This window comes from Jaculus jaculus, chromosome 12, assembly GCF_020740685.1.
Source record: "Jaculus jaculus isolate mJacJac1 chromosome 12, mJacJac1.mat.Y.cur, whole genome shotgun sequence".
Classification (NCBI taxonomy): domain Eukaryota; kingdom Metazoa; phylum Chordata; class Mammalia; order Rodentia; family Dipodidae; genus Jaculus; species Jaculus jaculus.
The window spans coordinates 32445054-32469156 of record NC_059113.1 but is presented as its reverse complement, the minus strand read 5'-3'; the positions used below and the strand labels follow the sequence as shown (position 1 = coordinate 32469156).

General features: G+C 48.8%; 1 protein-coding gene and 1 long non-coding RNA gene across 4 annotated transcripts; one reads left to right on the top strand and one right to left on the bottom strand.

Moving 5' to 3' along the window:
* Nucleotides 1-2392: 2392 nt before the first annotated feature.
* Nucleotides 2393-13902, bottom strand: LOC123453622. Its single transcript, XR_006632883.1, has 3 exons — nt 13725-13902; nt 5272-5333; nt 2393-2873 (listed from the first exon to the last, which is right to left on the bottom strand). It is a non-coding gene; the product is annotated as an uncharacterized LOC123453622 (long non-coding RNA).
* On the top strand, nt 13359-20614 carry Rnf112 (ring finger protein 112). 3 transcript variants are annotated; one of them, XM_045131277.1, is made up of 14 exons: nt 13359-13662; nt 13952-13992; nt 14926-15211; nt 15385-15591; nt 15781-15909; nt 16320-16424; nt 17479-17529; nt 18019-18075; nt 18155-18229; nt 18371-18491; nt 18583-18752; nt 18829-18882; nt 19035-19109; nt 19196-20614. In XM_045131277.1, the coding sequence occupies exons 2-14, from the start codon at nt 13970-13972 to the stop codon at nt 19664-19666; spliced, it is 1824 nt and encodes a 607-aa protein (XP_044987212.1). In that variant the 5' UTR covers nt 13359-13662; nt 13952-13969; the 3' UTR covers nt 19667-20614. The 3 variants fall into 3 exon arrangements, with proteins under 3 accessions (XP_044987212.1, XP_044987210.1, XP_044987211.1); XM_045131275.1 differs by having other exon boundaries at nt 13359-13764; XM_045131276.1 differs by lacking the exons at nt 13359-13662; nt 13952-13992 and adding an exon at nt 14040-14179.
* Nucleotides 20615-24103: the final 3489 nt, after the last annotated feature.

Genomic DNA, 24103 nt, shown 5'->3' with positions numbered 1-24103 from the left:
CCTTGTGCATCTGGCTTACGTGGGTCCTGGGGAATCAAACCGGGGTCCTTACACTTTGCAGGCAAACATCTTAACTGCTAAGCCATTTCACCAGCCTGAGGCAGTGTTTCTTGCTCACTCCTCCTAGGAAATTCTCTTGACTCTGTCTCTCTTCTCACCATAGGTGTACTGGGATTATTGAAGCCTGCCCCAGCTTCTGGCTTTTTGTTGTTGTTGTTTATTTATTTATTTGAGAGCGACAGACAGAGGGGGGAGGGAGAGAATGGGCACGCCAGGGCCACCAGCCACTACAAACGAACTCCAGATGCGTGTGCCCCCTTGTGCATCTGGTTAACATGGGTCCTGGGGAAACGAGCCTCAAACAGGGGTCCTTAGGCTTCACAGGCAAGCGCTTAACTGCTAAGCCACTTCTCCTGTGACTCTGTGGCTGCCAAACAGGCACTTGAAGCCTAGGCTATGTCTGCTTCAGGTGAGGAGCTTGGTTGTGGCCTTTCAGTGGAACTTTCCACCCAGTCCTTTTGTGTGTGAGCATCAGTAATAGCCCCTGACCTCTAATCAACAGTGTCTACTCAGTCTAATACACAGGCCCCTGAGGGTCCACCAGGTAACTACCGGTCTGTATATCAGCATTTACAATGTTTAAAACTCTTTTCCCTGGGACTAGAGAGATGGTTTCGTGGTTGAGGTGCTTGCTTGCAAGCCTGACAGCCCAGGTTCAAATACCTGGCACCCACAGAAAGCAAGATGCACAAAGTGGCACAGGTACCTGGAGCTCGTTTGAAGTGGCAAGAGGCTGTGGCATTCACATTTTCATTCTTTCTCTCACTCACTCTCTGCTTGCAAATTGAAAAAAAAAAACTTTGAAAAATATTTTCCCTTTAACAAAAGATTGTGGGGTTAGGATTATTTTGTAGGTACGTGGTGTGTGAACATGTGTGTATATATGTATGGGTGTATTGCACACATATGTGTGTATTTGAGAGAGAGATTGATGTCGAGTGCCTTCCTCAATCACATTCCATCTTTTTTTTTTCTGTTGTTTGTTTGTTTTCTGGTTTTTCAATGTAGGGTCTTGTTCTAGCTCAGGCTGACCTGGAACTCACTATGTAGTCTCAGGCTGGCCTTGAACTCACAGCAATCCTTCCACCTCTGCCTCCCGAGTGCTGGGATTAAAGGTGTGCACTACCACACCTGGCCCATCTTGTTTTTTGAGACAGGGCTTCTCACTGAACTTGGAGCTCACTGAATTGACTAGGCCAGCGATCCAGCAGACTCCAGGGGTCCTCCTGTCTGTCTTCCAAGCGCTGGGGCTGCGGGTGCAAATCACTGCATCCAGCTTTTGTGTGGCCGCTGGGGATCCAAACTCAGGCCTCGGGCTCCTGTGACGAGCACTTTATTGCTGATCAGTCTTTCCAGCTCCCCAAATTCCCAATTCTTTTTTAAATAAGTAAGTCTTTTAAAGTGTTTTATTTATTTATTGGAGGGGGGAGCAGATACAAAAAGAGAATGGGTGCACCAGGTCTCTAGCCACTGCAAACAAATTCCAGGTTCATGCGCCACCTTATGCATCTGGCTTATGTGGGTACTGGGGAGTTGAACCTGGGTCCTTAGGCTTCGCAGGCAAGTGCCTTAACCGCTAAGCCATCTCTCCAGCCCTTAAATAATTTTATTGACTTTTTTTTTTCTTTTTTGGTTTTTCAAGGTAGGGTCTCACTGTAGCCCAGGTTGACCTGGAATCCACTATGTAGTCTCAGGGTGGCCTCGAACTCTTGGCGATCATCCTACCTCTGCCTCCCAAGTGCTGGGATTAAAGGCATGTGCCATCAAGCCTGGTGGCTTTTGACAATTTTTAAATATACAAATATGTATTTTGATTGTAACCTCCCCCATCACTTTCATATCCCCTACCGTGGAGATTTTGTTTTTGATAACATGTAAGAGAGAAAAAGAATACTCCAGGACAAACTAGAGAGAATAATAAATAAAAGAGAATGTTTAATATTTAATAAACTTTAATATTCATAGGTGAAACTGGCAAAGACCCACATGCTTGGTTATGCTTCGCGCTGGTGTGGATGGCCTTAAATTCGATGTCCTCGGGTGGAGAGCGATGTGAGGACAGGAACACTCATCATAGCACTTTCGGTCCCAATAAAATGTTGACAGCCAGCTGGGCGTGGTGGCGCACGCCTCTAATCCCAGCACTCGGGAGGCAGAAGTAGGAGGATCGCCGTGAGTTTGAGGCCACCCTGAGACTACATAGTGAATTCTAGGTCAGCCTGGACCAGAGTGAGACCCTAATTCAAAAAACCAAAAAAAAAAAAAAAAAAAAAAATGTTGACAGCCCAGAGGCCACTGGAACACAGGTTTGAGGACTTGCTCAGTACTCTGAAGTTGCCCTGTGCCAAGTGAGACCCCAAAATGGCAAGGGATCCTTCCAGGCTGTTGGGCATGGGCATCCAGCTCTTGTTGAAGAGCCCAAGTCTGGTCATATTGGTCGTGGCTAAAAACCGAGTGTGATTCTCAGGGTCACGTGGGTAACACCAAACTCTGCCAAGCTGTTCTCTGTTGACCGCAACCCCAGTCCCCTCTCTCTGCCTCTGATACTTGGAGTTACCAGCTGTCCTTGTACCTGAGCTGCTCAAATCTGCTCTGTGGACTTGGCATGCTGGTGCTGGGCCTCGGTCCATACTGTTGCGTGAGCTGTAATCCAGACCCTCCACATCTCCCTCCAGTCAGCTCCCCGTTGTGCTGAGCCGCAGGGACCGTGGCTCTGCTGAGATGCTCCCTAAACTTCTTGGCAGGGCCTCATTGAAGGGCAGCTGCCCGCTTCCTTATTTGCAACAGAGCCTTTGAGTTTCTAGGGTAGGCGCCTGCCAAAAGATCCAGTGATAACATTCAGTATTAAGATGGACTTGACTTCTTTTTGCATTTCTAAAATTGGGTGACACCTCTTTTTTATAAGCTACAATGAGTGTTTTGATGAGCTAAGCAGAACAAGTCGGCTTCATAGGCAGAAAAAGGCCAAAGAAAGTAGAAACCGAACAAAAAGCAGATTGCTTGTTTGGAGTTATTTTCCTTGTAGGGACTGAAGTAGATGAGATGGCTTTATCAGACTAGCTAAAAGTAGCCCATTTGGGCATCTGGCTATTTCTACTCTCCTGACTTCTCCGAAGGTCAGATGACCTTAGTGTTGGCATGGTTTCTTCAGCATGAGTAAGTCCAGTTTGCTTTGGCCTGTTGGACTGAGTGCAGGATGCCAACCAATGGCCTCCCTGAATCTTATCTGTGGTAGCCCGTACACCTGGCACCATGCTTGGCACATAAACTCCATCTTTTAAGTGTTTGAAGAACACGGGGGAGGAAAAGGAAGATCTAGCGGGTTCCCTGCAGGATGTTTGCAGGAGTGCAAATGGACAGAGAATGGTGAGGGACCAGAGGCAGAGGGCATGCAGATAAAGGCCTGAGGGGGGCGGGGGGGGGTTGCAGTTTGCAGAGCTCCAGGGAGGCAAGAACGTGCACAGGTCTAGGAACGGGAGCGTCTGATTTCTCCTTACAGGGCTGTCATTGGTGGCTTTGCTCGGCTCTCTGGGCCTCAATTTCCTTATTGAAGAAACTGATACTAAGCACTTGGCCTGCAATGGACCTTTCAATTCCAGAGCTTATGACTGAGGGCTACTGACAAGGACTGTCTTGGGGTATTGAAACCTACCCCTCCCCCCCGACACACACACACACGCTCCACACTCTGGATCTTTATTTGAAACCCACACTGACACCCAGGTGTGGCAGTTGCTGGAGGGGGCTATACCCATTCAATTCTCTCTTTATAAAAATTTTTTAAATTTTTTAACTTTATTTATTTGAGAGCGACAGACACAGAGAGAAAGACAGATAGAGGGAGAGAGAGAGAATGGGCATGCCAGGGCTTCCAGCCTCTGCAAACGAACTCCAGACTCGTGCGCCCCCTTGTGCATCTGGCTAACGTGGGACCTGGGGAACCGAGCCTCAAACCGGGGTCCTTAGGCTTCACAGGCAAGCGCTTAACCACTATGCCATCTCTCCAGCCCAAAAGTTTTTTTTTTAAAAAAGACCTTTCTTTATATGTCCATACTTGCAAACTTAAGTACTCATAACTTCTTTTTTTTTTTTTAAGTTTTTTCGAGGTAGGGTTTCACTCTAGCTCTGGCTGACCTAGAATTCACTATGTAGTCTCAGGGTGTCCTTGAACTGACAATGATCCTCTTACCTCTGCCTCCCAAGTGCTAGGATTAAAGGTGTGGGCCACCACGCCCAGCTAAGTACTCATGACTTCTTAAAATCTGCTAAAATGTTATCTTTTAGATTCATTACATGTCTCATGAAACCTTAAAATGCTACTTGTTTTATAAGAAAACATTCACTAGAGTCATAAAAGTCATTAAACTGTAAGATTTCACATTAGATACACAGGTCCTAATGATTATTTCCTTCTAAAACAAGTTCTAAAGATAATTCTTTTTTATTTAGTTAATAGTTCTAGGTAACAAAAAGTTAAAAAAATTCAGAGATCTATCACATAGAATTAAAGGTCTTTAAAAATATATTTATCTATTTATTTGCAAGGAAAAGGAAAGTGAAGGGGGTGGGGAGAGAGAGAATGGGCACACCAAGATCTCTTACCATTGTAAACTCTAGATGCATGTACCATTTGTACCTCTGGCATTAAGTGGGTTCTTGCGAATCAAACGCTGGCCATTAGGCTTTGCAAGTAAGCACCTTAACCACTGAACAATCTCCCCAGTCCCTAAAGGTCTTTTCTTTTATATTAAATTTATTGTTAGAGATTTCTTTTACAAATATGTTCTTGATATACAAATGTTAAATGTAAGTTTTTCTGATTGGATTTGAAACCAGCTCCATGGGAAAGAATTCCCACCTGGTACTGAAAACCTAATCAAAAGTCTATGGCTAGGGAGATCATCAGCTCTGGGGGAAACTACTACTGTTGTCTGGCTAAATGGATACATTATACCTACTAAACTGCACTCTAAGTATTAATATTTATGCCCATATACTAACGCTACTCTCATTTTTGGCTATTAGAAGTTTCTCTTTTCATATGGCAGTGACTGCTGGGGTGACTCAAAGCTCATCAAAGTGCTGAGAAGTGACAGTGGAGTGTTCAACACTAAGTGAGACAGCTCGATCACATCCTCAAGGCTCAAGGGTCATTGTAAAAAATGGTGACAGAAAGAATGTAAAAGCCAAAGGAAAGGAAAAACTGCTTACAATACTATCTTCCAGACACAGAGTGGCCTTGCTATTCGTGACCTCACAGCAGCTGATGCTACCTGCACAATAGGAGAGAAAAATGATGACTTACAATAGAAGAGACTAGTCGGAAAGAAAACGGATTCAGCGGAAGGGTTATAGGGGAAGGGGAAAGGAAGGGTGGTGGGAGGGGATTATGATCATGTTATATTTTCTATATTGATGGAAGTTATCAGTAATTTTTTTTTAAAAATGTAAGTTTTTTAATGCTATGATATTCCTTTCACAACAAAAATTATAGATGATGCAAAACAGTAACATTCAAAGTCTGAGTGAATTCATTTATATGTAATAAAAATGGCTAAGGCTGGAGAGATGGCTTAGTGGTTAAGGCGCTTGTCTGTGAAGCATAAGGACCCAGGTTCAATTCCCAGTACCCATGTAAGCCAGATGCACATGGTGGTGCATGTGTCTGGAGTTCATTTGCAGTGGCTGTCTGTAAATAAATTTAAAAATATTTTTAGGGCTGGAGAGATGGCTTAGCGGTTAAGCGCTTGCCTGTGAAGCCTGAGGACCCCGGTTCGAGGCTCGATTCCCCAGGACCCACGTTAGCCAGATGCACAAGGGGGCGCACGCATCTGGAGTTCGTTTGCAGTGGCTGGAGGCCCTGGCGCGCCCATTCTCTCTCTCTCTCTGTCTATTTGCCCCCCCTCTCTGTCACTCTCAAATAAATAAATAAAAATGAACAAAAAAATTTAAAAATATTTTTAAAAATAGCTACATCAAGTCAAACTAATATTTTACATTTCAAGATAAATTCTTTTTTGAAAAATAATTTTATTTGTTTATTTATTTGAGAGAGAGGGAATATAGATGTGCCAAGCCTCTTGTGGCTGCAAATACACTCCAGACATAGGCACCACATTATGCATCTGGCTTTACATGGACACTGGGGAATGGAACCTGGGCAGGTGGGCTTTTCAAGCAGCATTTTTGACCACTGAGTCTTCTCCCCAGCCCTGCTTGGTATATTTTTGAGTGATAAAAATAAAAAATAATGCTAACGTTGGTTTTACTCAAGCTACACATGAGAATGATGCTATGTTTTTTCACTCATTTTTTTATTTTTAATTTTTATTTTTTAAATTTTTATTTATTTATTTGAGAGTGACAGACACAGAGAGAAAGACAGACAGAGGGAGAGAGAGAGAATGGGCGTGCCAGGGCTTCCAGCCTCTGCAAACGAACTCCAGACGCGTGCGCCCCCTTGTGCATCTGGCTAACGTGGGACCTGGGGAACCGAGCCTCGAACCGGGGTTCTTAGTCTTCACAGGCAAGCGCTTAACCACTAAGCCATTTCTCCAGCCCTTCACTCATGTTTTTGTTAAAACAGTTTGCCTATCCAGACTGCTACCTTACTTAAACCAAGATTTCATGTTTAAAAGGATTATGTTCTTTCTCATTATTCAGTATAATTTTTAAACAAAATAAAATTCTAGTTTTAAATTGTCAAAGATTTATTTAAACCTTCCAAAAAGAACCCCATTCTGGGATATCTCTACTTTTAAATATAAATTCATATATGTATGTTTTGTTTTGCAAGGTAGGGTCTCACTATTACCCAGGCTGACCTGAAATTTACTATGTAATCTCAGGGTGACCTTGAATTCATGGCTATCCTTCTACCTCTGCCTCCTGAGTGTTGGATTAAAGGCATGTGCCACCACACCTGGATTAATATATTATTTGGGGGCTGGAGAGATGGCTTAGCAGTTAAGGCACTTGCCTGCAAAGCCAAAGGACCCAGGTTCAATTCCCTAGGACCCATGTAAGCCTGATGCACAAGGTGGCACATGCATCTAGAGTTCGTTTTCAGTAGCTGAAGGTCCTGGTGCACCCATTCTCTCTCTCTCTCTCTCTCAAATAAAAAAATATATATATATAATATATAAAGTTACATATATATACACATATACATATGTATATATATGTATAATTTGGCTCCAACAAATTAGACTACTGTGTTTATAAATGTTAAGAGACAGCAAATTAAAGAGTCTAAAAAGTCCTATGACATACTCAAACTTCTAACAACTTTAACATCATTTTAATTTTATTTACTCTTAGAGATATCCAAAGATTCAGGTTAACTCTTCTTATCCAAAGTATACAAAAGATATCGATCTCTAACAATGCCAAAATTCATATTCTACTATGTATAAAAAGGAAAACAGACCAGGCGTGGTGGCGCACACCTTTAATCAGCTCTTGGGAGGCAGAGGTAGAAGGATCACTGTGAGTTCGAGGCCACCCTGAGACTACGTAGTGAGTTCCAGGGCAGCCTGGCTACAGCAAGACCCTACCTCATAAAACCAAAAATAAATAAATAAAAAGGAAACAGACAATATTACAATGACTCTCCTACTGGAGTGCCATTTTACTTTCTTTCTTTTTTTTTTTTTTTTGGTTTTTCGAGGTAGGGTCTCACTCTGGTCCAGGCTAACCTGGAATTAACTCTGTAGTCTCAGGGTGGCCTTGAACTCACGGTGATCCTCCTACCTCTGCCTCCCGAGTGCTGGGATTAAAGGCGTGCGCCACCACGCCCGGCACCATTTTACTTTCTGTCTGTAAAATAAGAAATAATGTTTGATTATATCCACAGTATCTACAAACCCTAATTTCTAATAGATTTGGCCTTTTGATCCTGTCCCTGTTATTAAAAATATTTAGTCCATGAGAAAAGACAATTTTGTTATAAAACATTATATTGTTATATGTTTTCTTCTGAAATATGACTGTAGTTTTTCTTCCCCACACTGGAATCTGGGAAACAATAAGATAATAATACAGATCAAGTTATTATCTACAAATAAGAATTACAGTAATTTAAACCGGGTTTGGTGGTGCATGCCTTTAATCCCAGCCCTTAGGAGGCAGAGGTGGGAGGATTGCTGTGAGTTCAAGGCCACCCTGAGACTACAAGTGAATTCCAGGTCAGCCTGGGCTAGAGTGAGACCCTACCTCAAAAAAAAAAAAAATTACATTAATTTGTATACTAAAGACTAATTCTACCTAGAGTTAGATCTCACCATTCCAACAAGAGGTAATAGCTGTGGTCAAGAGAAAGACTTTTAAGTATTCTAAACATCAAATAAAATATTTTGTAGAGTACAAATAGGGGAAACGCATAGCCAATATAGTCTTAAAATACACAATTTTTACTTGCTTAAAATATCTGCTTACCTAATCTGTTGCCTTAACTTGGCGAGGACAGATTGTATTTTTTTTAAATATTTTTTATTTTTATTTATTTATTTGAGACAGGGACAGAGAGACAGAGCGAGAGAGAGAGAATGGGTGTGTCAGGGCCTCCAGCCACTGCAAACAAACTCCAGGTTCACATACCACCTTGTGCATCTGGCTTACGTGGGTCCTGGGGAATTGAACCTGGGTCCTTTGGCTTTGCAGACAAGCACCTTAACTGCTAAGTCATCTCTACAGCCCTAGATTGTATTCTTGATTATAATTAATTTTAAATTAATGGAGATGTTATTTCAGATACAGAGGACAAAGAAAGAAAAGTATTCAACGTGAGATCATAATAGATAATAGATTTGACATGATATAGGAGTTCCTTTATTTTTTTAATATATGTATTTATTTGGAGGGGGAGTGAGAATGTGTATGGACTCATCAGGGCTTCATGCTGCTGCAAATGAACTATAGACACTTATGCCACTTTGTGCACCTGGCTTTACACGGATACTGGGAAACTGAATTTGGGCCAGCAGACTTTATAAGCAAGTGCCTTTAAGTGCTGAGCCATCTCCCCAGCCCCCAAAGATTTGCTTCCCTAATGATTTTACCAGGAATTTCTCTCTCCCAAAGATGGTTTGGACATTAATATATTTGTCTCTGCACGCACAAAGTGTGATGCTTGGCCCACAGGGGGAGCTGTGAACTAATGTTCCTTAAAAGCACTGTAACTACTTAGAACATGGCTGACCAGACTGATGGAATGATGATCATGGAGAAATGGAATATTATAGGGTCAGAGCCAAACTACATTTAGCTCCTTGATAGCCATTTACTGCCCACCTCTGTGTCTGACGCAATACCCTTGAGAAACCTTTCTGGAATGTACTAACAGGCCAAAGGCTAAGATTGTCACCAGAGAGCATCTGATGCCTAAGCAGACACTTCTATGCTTTGCTATAACCCACCTGCCTGATGGTCAGCCAGTGTATTTGAAAAGTGCCTTGGATTATGACTTATTGTGTAACTACAAAACCTACATGAAATTGTTAGTATATGGGACCATGGAATTTAGGTAACATGCATGTGCCACTGTATGAATCTGTGTTCCTGAACCATCATGGTCACTCATGGTTCCTGAATAAACTATCTTGTTCCCTTTGAGGTGAGACCTGCATGTTTTGCATAGACCCATGTCTTTCTCAGTCACTCTCCACTTCATTCACTGAGGCAGGTCTCTCACTTGAGCCTAGAGTTCACTGATTCAGCTGCTCTAGCTAGGCAGCATGCCTCAGTGGATCCCTCTCCTCTGCCTGGCAGGCACTCCAATTAACAGCTGGGCCATCCCATCTCTCCAGCATTTATGTGGGTGCTGGGGACCTGAACTCTGCTCCTCATGCTTGGTGGCAAGTACTGTATCCACGGAGCCATCTTCCCAGCCCACATGGAGCTTTTCTGTTGTTGTCGTTTTTCGAGGAAGGGTCTCCCTCTAGCCCAGGCTGACCTGGAATTCACTATGTAGTCTCAGGATGGCCTCGAACTCACAGTGATCCTCCTACCTCTGCCTCTCAAGTGCTGGGATTAAAGGCATGTGTCCCCACACCTTGATACATAGAGTTTTTGATTTCTTAAAAAAATTAGTTTTATTTATTTATTTGAGTGCACATGTGTGCACGTGTGAGACAGAGAGAAAGAGAGAGAGAGAGAAAGAATGGGCGCGCCAGGGCCTCCAGCCACTGCAAACGAACTCCAGATGCATGCGCCACCTTGTGTATCTGGCTTACGTGGGTCCTGGAGAGTGGAACCTGGGTCCTTTGGCTTTGCAAGCAAGTGCCTAAACCACTAAGCCATCTCTCCAGCACATTTTTTTCTTTTTCAAAAAATAGTTTATTTTTTATTTATTTGATAGAGAAAGGGGGGAGAGAGAGAGAATGGGTGTTCCAGGGCCTCCAGCCACTGCAAACAAAGTCCAGATGTGTGCACCCCCTTGTGCATCTGGCTAACGTGGGTCCTGGATAAGCGAACCTTGGTCCTTTGGCTTTGCAGGCAAACACTTTAACCGCTAAGTCATCCCTCCAGCCCCATTATTTTCTTTTTTAAAAACATATATTTTTTTTAATTTGCAAGCACAGAGAGAAGGAGAGTGAAACAGAGAGAATGGGCATGCTAGGGCCCCCTGCAAACAAACTTGAGATGCATGTGCCACTCTATGTATCTGGCTCTGCATGGGTACTAGGGAATCGAACCCCAGGCTGGAAGGCCTTGCAAGCAAGTGCCTTTAACTGCTGAGCCATCTCCCCTGCCCCTTGAGTCAGCCTAGGCTGGCCTGGAATTCACTATGTAGTCTCCTGGTGGCCTTGAGTTCATGGTGATCCTCCTACTTCTGCCTCCGGAGTACTGGGAGTAAAGGCGTGCACCACCACACCTGACATTGACTCCATTAAAAAAAAATTTATTTAGCTGGTCGTGGTGGCGCACGCCTTTACTCCCAGTACTCCGGAGGCAGAGGTAGGAGGATCGCCAAGAGAGTTCAAGGCCACTCTTGAGACTACATAGTGAATTCCAGGTCAGCATGAGCTAGAATGATACCCTACCTAGAAAAAAAAAAAATTGTTTTAGTGCATCTGGCTTTTCACGGATATTGGGGAATCAAACCCAGGCCATCAGACTTTGCAAGCCACTGCCCTTAACCACTGAGCCATCTCTACAACCACTTGACTCCTTTTTTTTTTTTTTTTTTTTGAGATAAAGTCTCATGTTAGTCCAGGCTGACCTGGAACTCATTCTGTAGTTCCAGGCTGTCCTTGAACTCACAGTGATCCTCCTATCTCTGCATCCTGAGTGCTGAGATTAAACTCTGCCACTGCAAAGAAACTTGAGACACATGTTCCATTTTGTGCATCTGGCTTTATGTGGGTACTGGGAATTCAACCCGGACTGAGAGGCTTTGCAAACAAACGCCTTTAACTGCAGAGCCATCTCCCCAGCTCTTGACTCCATGTTGAGAATGTTGGTTGGGTCTGCATCTTGGACACACGAATGGCACCATCTTTTCAGCAAACCACCCCATATGGCACAGACTAGTAAATGACATTTCTGGGAGCACCCATCCTCTAAATGTCTTGAGGTGAACTGAGACTGTGAAAGCACATGGATGTATTAAAATCATATCTGGAAAACTAAGTCTAAGAACCTATTATTTGACATGCCTGGTGTTAACTCCCTCACCTCTACCATAAAGAGGTGAGCATTCTCTCTCTTTTGTTAATTTTTTATTTATTTTATTTTATTTATTTATTTTTGGTTTTTGGAGGTAGGGTCTCACTCTAGCCCAGGCTGATCTGGAATTCATTCTGTATTCTCAGGGTGGCCTCAAACTCATGGCGATCCTCCTACCTCTGTCTCCCAAGTGCTGGGATTAAAGGCGTTCGCCACCACACCCGGCTTAAATTTTTATTTTTATTTACTTATTTGACAGAGAAGGAGAGAGAGAGGGAGGGAGGGAGAGGGAGAAAGAGACAGAAAGAGAGAATGGGTGCACCAGGGCCTCCAGCCACTGCAAATGAACTCCAGACGCATGTGCCCCCTTGTGCATCTGGCTGACATGGGTCCTGGGGAATTGAACCTGGTCCTTTGGCTTTGCAGGCCAATGCCTTAATAGTTAAGCCATCCCTCCAGCTTTCTCTCTTTATTTTTATTTATTTATTTGAGAGCGACAGACAGAGAGAGAAAGAGGCAAAGAGAAAGAAAATGGGCGCACCAGGGCCTCCAGCCACCACAAAGGAACTCCAGATGCATGTGCCCTCTTGTGCATCTGGCTAACATAGGTCCTGGGAAATCGAGCCTTGAACCGGGGGTCCTTAGGCTTCACAGGCAAGCGCTTAACCACTAAGCCATCTCTCCAGCCCTCATAGTCTCTTTAATTGGGCTGTTGGAAGGGGAGGCTGATGCTCATGCTGCTGGAGTTCGGGCTTTTGCCCTAAAACTCTAGTTACAAAATATCTTCTGTATGCAGGTCACTGTGACCTCAGTGCTCAGGGAGGTGAGTCCCTAACTGGAAACTGAGCCCTGACCAAGGCTTCCAGAGCAGAGGCTGTTTCCAAACTGTCCCAAGTTAGGTTTCCAAGCCAAGGCTCCTGAGGCCAAGTCACACCTAGTGGTGAAGCCGCAGGGAGAGCCTGGCATGTGAACAGGTGTGGGTGGATATCTCAGAAGTGAGGAGGGCGAGGAGCAGGGGAGGGAGGTACAGACAGAGGCTGGGAAGGTGTGAAGGAAGGCTAGAGATGAATGGGGGTGAGGGGCCCGGGAGTACAGACGAGGTTGGATTGTGACGTAAGAGGTGCAGGGAGAATGATGCTGCCTGCGCATTGGAGAGTGGATGGGAGCCCGGAAGAGCGCCGTCAGGGGCCAATTGGGCGCTCACAAGCTTACAGCAAAGCAAAAACTGCTGGGAGGGAAAGACACGAGGGCACATGCAGAGGAAGGTGCAGCTAGAACAGGTGCCAGGGACACATGAAATGCACGAGGCCACGTGCACTGCGGTGGCTTCCGGCCGCCCTGCACACAGTAGGTGCTCAACCAAAGTAGGTCATGCAACGACCTCCCTATGGGTCGCCAGGCCTGCTCCAAGTTGACTTCTCTCCTGACACCTCTCTTCTCTGTCCACCCTGCCCTGGGACCCTGATGGATCCCAGCTAGCCCAGTAGGGGCAGTGCCAGCCACATGCCCACTGAGAGCCACTTTCTGGGCTGTGCCAGGTGCATCCAATGACTTTGCTGCTCCCCACTCTGCCCCTCCTCCTCCTCCTCCCCCCTCCCTGTCCTTATCTTTCCCTTCTGTCTCCATGGAGACTCACCACCCCGGCTCGCCCGCATCCCAGCCTCCTCCTCTGCCAGGGATTCGGAGCTGGGCTCCCGCCCTCCCCTGAAGCTTTGGTACCCGCAGCCCTGTCTCCTCCCCCTGGGGTGAGTCCAACAGCGGCCTCCTTTCCTGACCGGCACATTTATTCTCCAGCTCCTCCAGCGACTGAGAGAGGCAGCTCCTCTTGGGAAGCCCTTTACCCCCCCACCCCCCCACACACCCCGTCCCGCCCTGCACCTGCCAGCGGGACTACCCACTTGGGGAGAAACGCTGTTCTACCTGCAGCCGGTCTCGGTGGGTCTCCTCTCTGCGGTCGGACCCTCTTCCCGATCCCAGCCTCCTATGCCAAGACCTACCTTGTCAGTCACCTCCTTTTGTCAGCGGCTTGGCAAACCGGCAAGTCCTCAGCCCCTGAGATCTGGGAAGCAGAGCGGGGTTGGCAAAGGAGCCACCTGGGAGGAAGGGATGGGCCCCGGGGAGTGTGGGGGAGGGGCGCCGGAAAGCCTGCCTGGAAAATAGGAGTCGAGATCGGGTTCTGAATCAACCCCCACTCTCCCCCCCACCCACCCACCCAACCTCCAAGGAGAGAAAACGGAGCTTCATGGGAAACAGCAGCAACAGTTGGTGAGCCGATGGGGGCCTGCCGGGTTGGGATTGGTGCAGTGGACCTGGCTGGGTCAGCTGGCAAGGCTGGCCCAGGAATATGTGGAGCCCTCCAGTCCAGTCCGCTCCACCCTGCGGGGCTGTCCCCAAGGGAGGGTGTGGGAGGCTGAATGGGCCAGGCTGTGCCGGGAGGAACCCGGCCGAGCAGGTGGGTGCTGCTCTGCCCTGCCCTGCCCTGCCCTGCCCTGCCCTGCCCTGCCCTGCCCTGCCCTGCCCTGCCCGGAGGAGGCAGATGCGCAGCTCAGAGCGCCAGAGGGGACCCCCGTCCCCCATCCCCCAGCTGCTCGGCTGCACAATGAATGGCTCCTTGAGGGCCAGGAGTGGGGGTGGGGGGCTGCTGCAACAAACTGGGTCTCTGAGAGGGTTTTCCTGAGCATAGGTCCCAGGCACTGAGCAAGTAGAGCATGTCATCTCTGATGATTGCTCCTGGTGGTCCTGACCCCAGCCAAGGCACGACTGACTCCATCGCGCCAGTGAGAGGCAGACCCTCATGTATTGCCCAGCTGGGATGTGCAGAATCAAGGGTCATTTCGGGTTTTCTTACTGTGGGGTGTTCTCTCCTCACGCTCTGCTGCCTCACTCTGGGGCTGGCAGAATCTGGGCACACAGAAGAGAGAGCTTGGGCCCTCCACGAAGCCCTGTGGGAAGTGAGGTGGCATAGAGGATTTTTTTTTTTCCCCCTTGGTGTTTTTCGAGGTAGGGTCTCACTCTAGCTCAGGCTGACCTGGAATTCAGTATGCAGTCTCAGGGTGGCCTCGAACTCACTGCGATCTTCTTATCCTGAGTAGAGGACCTTTATCGCCAAGCTGTCAGCCCTCCAAATCCTGCACCCACCAGACGTTCGGTCCTCAGAAAACCTATCTTGCCGCACCCCCCTCTCTCACCCCGCCCCAGGTCCCATGCATCATTTCCCAAGCTGGAACTGGGCCTGGGACACCGTCCCACGCCGCCCCGGGAGCCACCTACCTGCTCCATCTGCCTGGAGAAGCTTCGAGAGCCCATCTCTCTGGACTGTGGCCATGACTTCTGTATCCGGTGCTTCAGCACGCACCGCGTCCCTGGCTGTGAGCTCCCCTGCTGCCCTGAGTGCAGGAAGACGTGCAAGCAGAAGAAGGGGCTCCGCAGTCTCGGGGAGAAGATGAAACTGCTGCCCCGGCGGCAGCTGCCCCCCGTGCTGCAGGTGGGGGACACCATCGGGCCTTGTGGCCGGGTGGACGCTCGGAGATCTTAGGGCAGATCCAACCTGGGGAAGACGTGGCTTGAGCCCTATCCTAGAACGCCAGGCTCACCCTCCTGTCTTTTTTGGGGGGGTCCCATTTGGGATGCTTAAGAGACCCTTTTCTGGCCCACCAGGAGACCTCTGCCGTGAGGGCAGAACGTCTGCTGCTGGTGCGAATCAATGCCTCCGGCGGCCTCATCCTCAGGATGGGAGCTATCAACCGCTGTCTGAAGCACCCCGTGGCCAGGGACACACCAGTCTGCCTCCTTGCTGTCCTAGGCGAGCAGCATTCAGGGAAGTCCTTCCTCCTGGACCACTTACTCAGAAGCTTGCCCGGCCTGGTGAGGATGGGACTAGAAGGGGTACAAGGAAGGAAGCCCCAGTTTGGCTCTGGGTGGGAGCTAAGTACAGACCTAGCCTCTGGGCATAAGGAATGGACTAAGTGATTTCCTCTCTCTCTCTCTCTCTCTCTCTCTCTCTCTCTCTCTCTCTCTCTCTTTTGCCTCTTGATTTCCCTTCTCTACCTGCAGGAATCTGGTGAGGGTGGCTGGCCCCGAGCAGAGAAGTCCCTGCCAGAGTTCAGATGGGGGGCTAATGGCCTCACTAGGGGTATATGGATGTGGAGTCATCCCTTCCTGCTAGGGAAAGAAGGGAAGAAGGTGAGGGAGGAAGGGCAGGAGGAATTCATGTGGATGAAGAAGGGGAAGAGAAAAATAAAAAAGAAGGGAAGAGGAGGGATGGAGAGAGAGAGAGAGGAAGGGAAGAAGGAGAGAGAAATGAGAAGGAAATCTTGCCGGGGCGTGGTGACACATGCCTTCAGACCCAGCACTGGGGAGGCAGAGGTAGGAGGATCACTGTGAGTTACATAGTGACTTCCAGGTCAGCCTGGGCTAGAGCAAGACCCTACCTCAAAAAACCAAACCAAACCAAAACAAAAAAAAAAAAAAAAGGAAATCTTTGGGTGTGGGAACAAGGAAACTAGGTCAGGGGAAGGGGAGGAATACGGCAGAGGAAGGCAGGTCTGACCGCTTGGTTGGTGCCCCCTCCCCACTCTCTGCTACATGCCTAGGTGGCTGTGTTCCTGGTGGACACGGGGGATGTCATGAGCCCGGAGCTGAGCAGGGAAACGAGGATCAAGCTCTGCGCTCTCACCATGATGCTGAGCTCCTACCAGGTGAGAGAGGCACAGACATTGGGTCCCCACCCTATATGCCCTTCTCCAACTCAGCTTCTTCAGAACCAGACACATCATGGTGATTGATGTCTGGGGTCCTTGTAGATTCTGGGGGTGCCCCTGGATGGATGGGCTGCTCTTTTAAAAACTATTTTATTTTTATTTATTTGAAAGAGAGAGGAAGAGGCAGAGAGAGAGAGAGAGAAAATGGATGCATCAGGGCTTCCAGCCACTACAAACGAACTCCAGACGCAAGTGCCCCCTTGTGCATCTGGCTAACGTGGGTCCTGGTGAATTGAACCAGGGTCCTTAGGCTTCGCAGGCAAATGCCTTAACCACTAAGCCATTTCCCCAGCCCTGTTCTTCTATATATATATATGTATGTGATGCATGCACCACTTTTTTTTTTTTTTTTTTTTTTTGGTTTTTTGAGGTAGGGTCTCACTCTGGTCCAGGCTGACCTGGGATTAATTCTGTAGTCTCAGGATGGCCTTGAACTCATGGCGATCCTCCTACCTCTGCCTCTGGAGTGCTGGGATTAAAGGCGTGCGTCACCACGCCCGGCATATATATACATATATATATATATACACACACATATATATAATTTATTTTTATTTTGAGAGAAGGAACAAGGTAGAGAGCGAGAGATAGAAAGGGTGCTCCAGGGCCCCCAGTCACTGCAAACAAACTCCAGATGCATGCACTACTGTGTGCACCTGGCTTACATGGGTCCTAGGGAATTGAACCGAGGCCCTTTGGCTTTGCAGGCAAGTGCCTTAACTGCTAAGCCATCTCTCCAGCCCTGGACAGGCTGTTCTAAAGGTGGGATGATGATCTTCAGGGCAGCTGGAAGTCATAGGAGCACAATATCATCCAGGCCTGCAGGAAGGCATGGAATACTTGGAGGCAGCTGCTTGCTTTGCTGAGAGGCCCTCATGCTAGGTTGGGCTTGTGTTCTGAGGACAAAGGCTGCCTGGGAGCCCCTCACAGGCCTTTTCAGCACCTTACCTCCACAGACCTTCTGGTATCTTTCTGATCTCCTTGGCTGTAGATCCTGAACACCTCCCAGGAGCTGAAGGACACAGACCTGAGCTATCTGGAGGTGAGGCAACCCCTGTGTTAGGGGCCATCACTTGTACACACACTGACCATAGGGCCAGAACAGAGGGAACTCATGCATTCCCATTCTGGCTTAGTTATTAGTATTATTATTAGGTTTTATTATTATTTGGGGGGGGGGTTGAGGTAGGGTTTCACTCTAGCCCAGGCTGACCTGGAATTCACTATGTAGCCTCAGGGTGGCCTCGAACTCATGGTGATCCTCCTACCTCTGCCTCCCAAGTGCTGGGATTAAAGGCGTGTGCCACCATGTCTGGCTCTAGCCTAGTATTTTATGACTTGAATTCAGTTGCTGAGCTTGAAGGCAAGGGATCAAGTTTGGAATGCCTGGCTTGGGGAGAAGTAGGGAAGTGGGAAACTTGGCTCCTGTGGAGTGGTCTGGGTGGAGTGGGGGTAGCCGGGGAGATGGCTTGGGACAGATCTTAGCCCCTTTGGAGTGAGCCAGTGTGGAATTCTCTGTGCCCATCCTCAGATGTTCGTCCACGTGGCTGAGGTGATGGGCAAGCATTATGGGATGGTGCCAATCCAGGTGAGACACCTGTTTCTGGACTTGTCAGTCCAGATCCCGCCACTGGCATCTGCTGGTGTCAAAGTCCTTTTTCTTCCAGCATCTGGACCTCTTAGTTCGTGACTCTTCCCACCCCAGTAAAGCAGGACAGGGACACGTGGGTGACATAGTACAGGTGAGTGAGCCAGAGGAGGAGATCGGTGCCAGGAGAAGGGGGACAGCAGTGGGTGAGGGTGGCTGGGTCCCAGAAGTGTGTGCCCAGCAGGGGGGTGCTGCCCCCCCACCAGCTTAGAGATCTCCACAATCCATCTCTCAGAGGCTGTCAGGCAAATACCCCAAGGTCCAGGAGCTTCTCGTGGGGAAACGAGCCCGCTGTTACCTCTTGCCTGCACCCGGGAGGCAGTGGGTGCACAAAGGCCAAGGAAGCCCAGGAAGTGGTGAGTGTCCCCGGGGACCAAGACCTTCTGAGAGCTGTTTCCCAGCCTCCCCCAGGTCCCAGCTTCTCAACCCAGTGAATCTCTTTCTCAGACAAAGATGACAATTTCTGCCACCTTCTCCGGGCATATGTTTTGGATGTCCTGAGCACGGCGCCCCAGCATGCCAAGAGCCGCTGCCACGGTTACTGGAGTGAGGGTCGAGCCGTGGCCAGGGGGGACAGACGCCTGCTCACGGGGCAGCAGCTAGCACAGGAGATCAAGGTGTGAAAACTCCCTGGAGACCCCGTCTTCAGCAGGCCCCTGCCCCCCCCCTGACCCCGCCGTGGTGTTTCTGCAGAACCTTTCGGGCTGGATGGGGAAGACAGGCCCCGGATTCAGCTCTCCAGATGAGGTACGGCCAGGGTCAGGGAGGGTGATCTGGGGGGCGGGGGGGATGGGAGATATGGACTGGGGTCTGCATGCCTTGGGAGTGGAGATGAGGAACAGGCAGCATCCTTGGCCAAGAAGGAAGGAAGGAGGCAGCCTGGGCTTTCCCGTGGACAGATGGCTGCCCAGCTTCATGACCTGAGGAAAGTGGAGGCTGCCAAGAAGGAGTTCGAAGATTATGTGAGGCAGCAGGTGAGCCCCAGGGCCTGCAGGGGGAGGGCATGCCAACCCCCCAAACCCATTCAATGCATCCTCTTTTCTCCTCTCTCTTGCCTAAGGACATAGCCACCAAGCGTATCTTCTCTGCACTCCGGGTCCTGCCCGACACCATGCGGAACCTCCTGTCTACCCAGAAAGACAGCATCTTGGCCCGCCATGGCGTGGCCTTGCTGTGCAAAGAAAGAGAGCAGACCTTGGAGGCCCTGGAGGCTGAGCTGCAGGCAGAGGCCAAAGCGTTCATGGACTCCTACACAATGCGCTTTTGCGGCCACTTGGCTGCAGTTGGGGGCGCTGTGGGGGCTGGGCTCATGGGCCTGGCCGGGGGTGTGGTGGGCGCGGGCATGGCAGCGGCGGCATTGGCGGCCGAGGCTGGGATGGTGGCTGCGGGGGCGGCAGTGGGGGCCACTGGGGCTGCTGTGGTTGGGGGTGGCGTGGGTGCCGGGCTGGCTGCCACTGTGGGCTGCATGGAGAAAGAGGAAGATGAACGGGTTCAAGGAGGGGACCGAGAGCCCCTTCTCCAGGAAGAATAGAAGCCGGACGACCTCGCAGGTTGAAAGAGATGAGAGGCGGGGGAGGGGTGGAGCTATGTCAGACATTCAGGGAGGGCCACATGTACATTGCCCCTATTGAGTGCCCGATGTCTGGCACTGGCTGAGCTGGGCACTCGAGGCGTTTGCAGGATCTTCCGGGAGGCTCCCTAGGCCAGGAGACGCTGTTTGGGGGCAGTGAGCAGGACACGGGGACTCTTTCTGGTTGTAGATGATTGTCACTCACTTGACCCTATCACAAAATGGGTCTTCAGCCTCTCCACTCCAATTTACTATTTTCCTGGAAGACCCTGGCCTGGAAGTCTGTGGGCCAGGCCCTAGCATGACTGACCCTGAAGCTGGGGGCCCTGATGGGCTGGGAAAGAGAGAGGTGGGTACACAGGGCAGGGCCCTACAAGTGCAGTATGACCAACAGTGGCATAACCCTGGCCACCGCAGCTGGACTGAAGTGGCTTCTCTTCACACTGTGCGGCCCCATGTCTAGGTACGTGTCCCCCAACCACCCCACGTCCTCCTGGGCTCTGCACGGTGTCAAGCCTGTCGAGATGGAGGAACTCCACGTTCTTTGCAGAATACCCTCACCATGACAGATCAAATGCCAAAGAACCACACTTCGGCTTCATTCTGAGCTAAGGCAAGCCACACCAGATTTTAAGTCTCGTAAGGAAAGCATAAAGAATGAATTCTGTCTTTAAACATGTCCTTTCCCTCGTGAGCTTGTGAGAGAAAGCTTACTGGGTCACGTGGTAGCAGACTTAAGGCTGCTCCCAGAACACCAGACTCCACAGAGAATCTGGGGGTGAGGGACCTTTCTCAGGGGGATGGAAAGTTCTCCTAAGAAGACTTCTGGGCTATTAAACCATAAAGGATATTGGGCTCATGACCTCTTATTTTATTAAAAAAAATAAAATGTGTGTATGTGGGTGTCTACTTCCTAGTACATTATTAAAACAAGATTTCTGTCTTCAGGGGACTTCAGAGTGGGAAGAGTGGGTGTTCCCTTAGTGGGATGTAGCAGTGGGGACAGGGCCACTGAAATTCAGAAGTAATCTGAGAGGAGTGTCAGACCGTGGCTTGATGGTGTCAATAGGCTTAGGTCAAGGGCCATGTATATGGCCACCTCCACGGGTGCGTCCAAGAGGACTTGGGACCCAATTGTTTTATCTGTCCTCTGAGAAGCTGCCTCTCGTGGCTCTGTCAGTAGGGAGCTGACATCTGACATAGCGGAAGACAATTTAAAAAAGACCCTGGCAAGATCCTGGAGGATGGAGAAGCCTGGTACCCATCTGATTCTTCTCCCAGGTCCACCCCCATCTCACAACTGTAACATGCCCACGACATAAAAACCCTGTGTTTCCTGAGAGGAAGTCTCAAGTAAGGTGCCCAGCTGGCCACGGGAAAGCCAGGGGCCCTGACATCCATGCTGGTCCTGACCTATAGACGTCTGCTGATGTGTTAAGATTGGCTCTGCTGACATCAAGATGCTCCTTTTTGGGATGCTCCTGAGCAGTCCAGCTCTGAGAGGTTGTGAGGGGTGGTGGAGGTGAAGGTCATGTTCCAGGACAGATGACTTAACAATTGAGGCTGCAATTAATAGGCTGGATACAAAATACACAATGTAAGGAAATCCCCAAGCCAAAAATGACGGGTGGGTGGGGTAAAGACAGATGAGGGTGATTTTTCTTCTGGAAACCGGGCCAGGGGTGGGGACGGGGTCTAGACAGTATTTAATGTTTGTAGAGAAAGTCTTTCTGGAAGCATTTCTCTGAGTCCTTCCACTGTCATCTGGTGGACACATGAGCTGAAAAGTCTCCCAGGTTTTCGCTGGCAGGCTCAGGACACCAGGGCTTCGGAGGACTCGCAGAGGGAGGGAGCTGGTGGCACCTTCTCAGAAGACCTGAGACCAAGGTCAACTTCACTGGACAGAGAGGAGAGATGGTGTTTGCCTTGTGTCTTATACCTTTCAAAACATTTCCCCAGACATTTCCCTTAAGCCTGGAGACCTCACATAATATGCAGAACACACACTTGGAGAGGGGGACATGGAAGCCCCGAGAAACGCCATTTTCCAATGCTAGTTAAAACAACAAGTCAGGGCTGCAGAGATGGCTTAGGTGTTAAGGTGCTTGCCTACAAAGCCAAAGGAGCCAGGTTCAATTCCCCAGGACCCAGGTAAGCCAGATACACAAGGTGGCACATGCATCTGGAGTTCCTTTACAGTGGATAGAGGCTCTAGCACAACAATTCTCTCTCTGTGTCTCTTTCTCTGCCTACCTCTTTCTCTCCAAAATAAATAAGTAAACAAAATATTCCAAAACAAAATTTAAAAAGCCAGAGATAAACCAGGACTTGAATCCAAACTTTCTCCTGCCAAGCCCCTCACTCAACAAAGCCTTCACCCCTACAAGTCTCTTCATCAACTAAGACATCCTCAGAGTCCTGACTCCAACTAGGTGGCTTGCCTAAGTATGACCCCAATTCCCATTCCTGTCGTGAAATACCTAAGGCTGAAACACCTCACAGTTGTGGAGGCTTAAGGGCACCGTGCTGGCATCAGTGTGGTTCTGGTGCGGATCTTGTGGTAGTTGGCATAACATGGCTGGAGGGTGGGCAAGAGGGAGAGTGTGCATGTGGCAAAACAGGAAGCCAAAGAGCCTGGGGTCCTGTGAGAACGACACCAATCCTTTTTAAGAGCTGTGCACCCTAATGCCCTCCCACTGGGCTCCACCTTCTTAAAGTCCTCCCACCTCTTACCATTGTTACTCTGGAGACCAAGCTTCCCACACATGAACCCACAGGATAGATTTAAGCCACATCCCAAGCCTAGCACTGAGCTTTCGATATCAGACTATGCTCCAGAGAGTGCCCAAATTCTCCACAGCATGCTGAGAAGTGAATGGTTTCTGGGTTAGGGATTGCCTGCCTTCCCTTGTATCTCTCAGGTGTCTCTCTTACGACATGTTGCTGGGGTAAGATTTCTGGGTTCGAGGTTTCTGCCTTACCTTGCAGCTCCCAACTTCTGAGCCTGTTCTGTGTTGAAGAAGGCAGCTCTGTAAGACACAGGAACCAGCCTCCGAAAGACCTTCACTGCCTCTCTCCCCTCACACCAGGAGCCAGAAAAAACTGTTTTTTCAAGGTAGGGTTTCACTGACCTGGAATTCACTATGTAGTCTCAGGGTGGCCTTGAACTCTCCGCTATCCTTCTACCTCTGCCTCCTCAGTGCTGGAATTAGAGGTGTGTGCCACTATGCCTGGCCAGAATAAACTTTAAAAAAAAAACAAAACTTATTTTTGTTTATTTTTTATTTGAGAATGACAGACAGAGAGAGAAAGAGGCAGAGAGAGAGAGAGAGAATGGGTGTGCCAGGGCCTCCAGCCACTGCAAACGAACTCCAGATGCGTGCGCTCCCCACATACATCTGGCTAATATGGGTCCTGGGGTGGAGAGCCTTGAACCGGGGTCCTAAGGCTTCATAGGCAGGCGCTTAACCACTAAGACATCCCTCCAGCCCCAGAATAAACGTTTATTACACTGAACGGATGGGCCATTTCTGACTCATGGCTGCAGCATTGTTCATCCTACCCTGAGTCACCTGTGCTCTTTAAAACGGGTGCTGCTGTAAGAAACCCTGACAAGCAGTGGTTGGGGGGCGGGGGGGTGGCAAGCAGTAAGAAAAAGCAGTGTTGAGCTCGCACTGTGACAAGACAAGACATCGGCTCAGCTTTCACCTACAGTAACATGGTACGCAGAACTTGTGCCACTGAGGAAAATATTTTTTTACTTATTTGCAAGTAGAGAAAGACAGAGAGAATGGACCTGACAGAATCTCTAGCTGCATGCCACTTTGTACATCTGGTTTTGAGGGAGTATGCCACTGAGCCGTCTCCCCAGGAGATGGGGAATAAAATTGTTTTCTGCCAACCTAGAGTATTCTCTTCATCGATGTGGAAAAGAAGCCAGGTTGTTCTGTGATCGAATACAGGGGTGTGTCCATATCCTGTATAATCTGTTAAGCATAGCATAAGAATAAAAGAAATCTCGGGCTGGAGAGATGGCTTAGCAGTTAAGGCCTGTGAAGCCAAAGGACCCAGGTTCAATTTTCCAGGTCCCACGTAAGCAGGCTGCACAAGGTAGTGCAGAATCTGAAGTTTGTTTGCCGTGAGTAAGAGAGGCAGAAGGAGAGAGAGAGAGAGAATGGGCATGCCAGGGCCTCCAGCCACTGCAAACAAACTCCAGATGCATGCTCCACCTGCTATATCTGGCTTACGTGGGTCCTGGAGAATCGAATCGAGGTCCTTTGGCTTTGCAGGCAAACACCTTAACTGCTAATCCATCTCTCCAGTCCCCCCTTTGTTCTTTCTTTTTGTCTTTTTTTGGTTTGTTTTCTTTCAAGGTAGGTTCTTGCTCTAGCCGAGGCT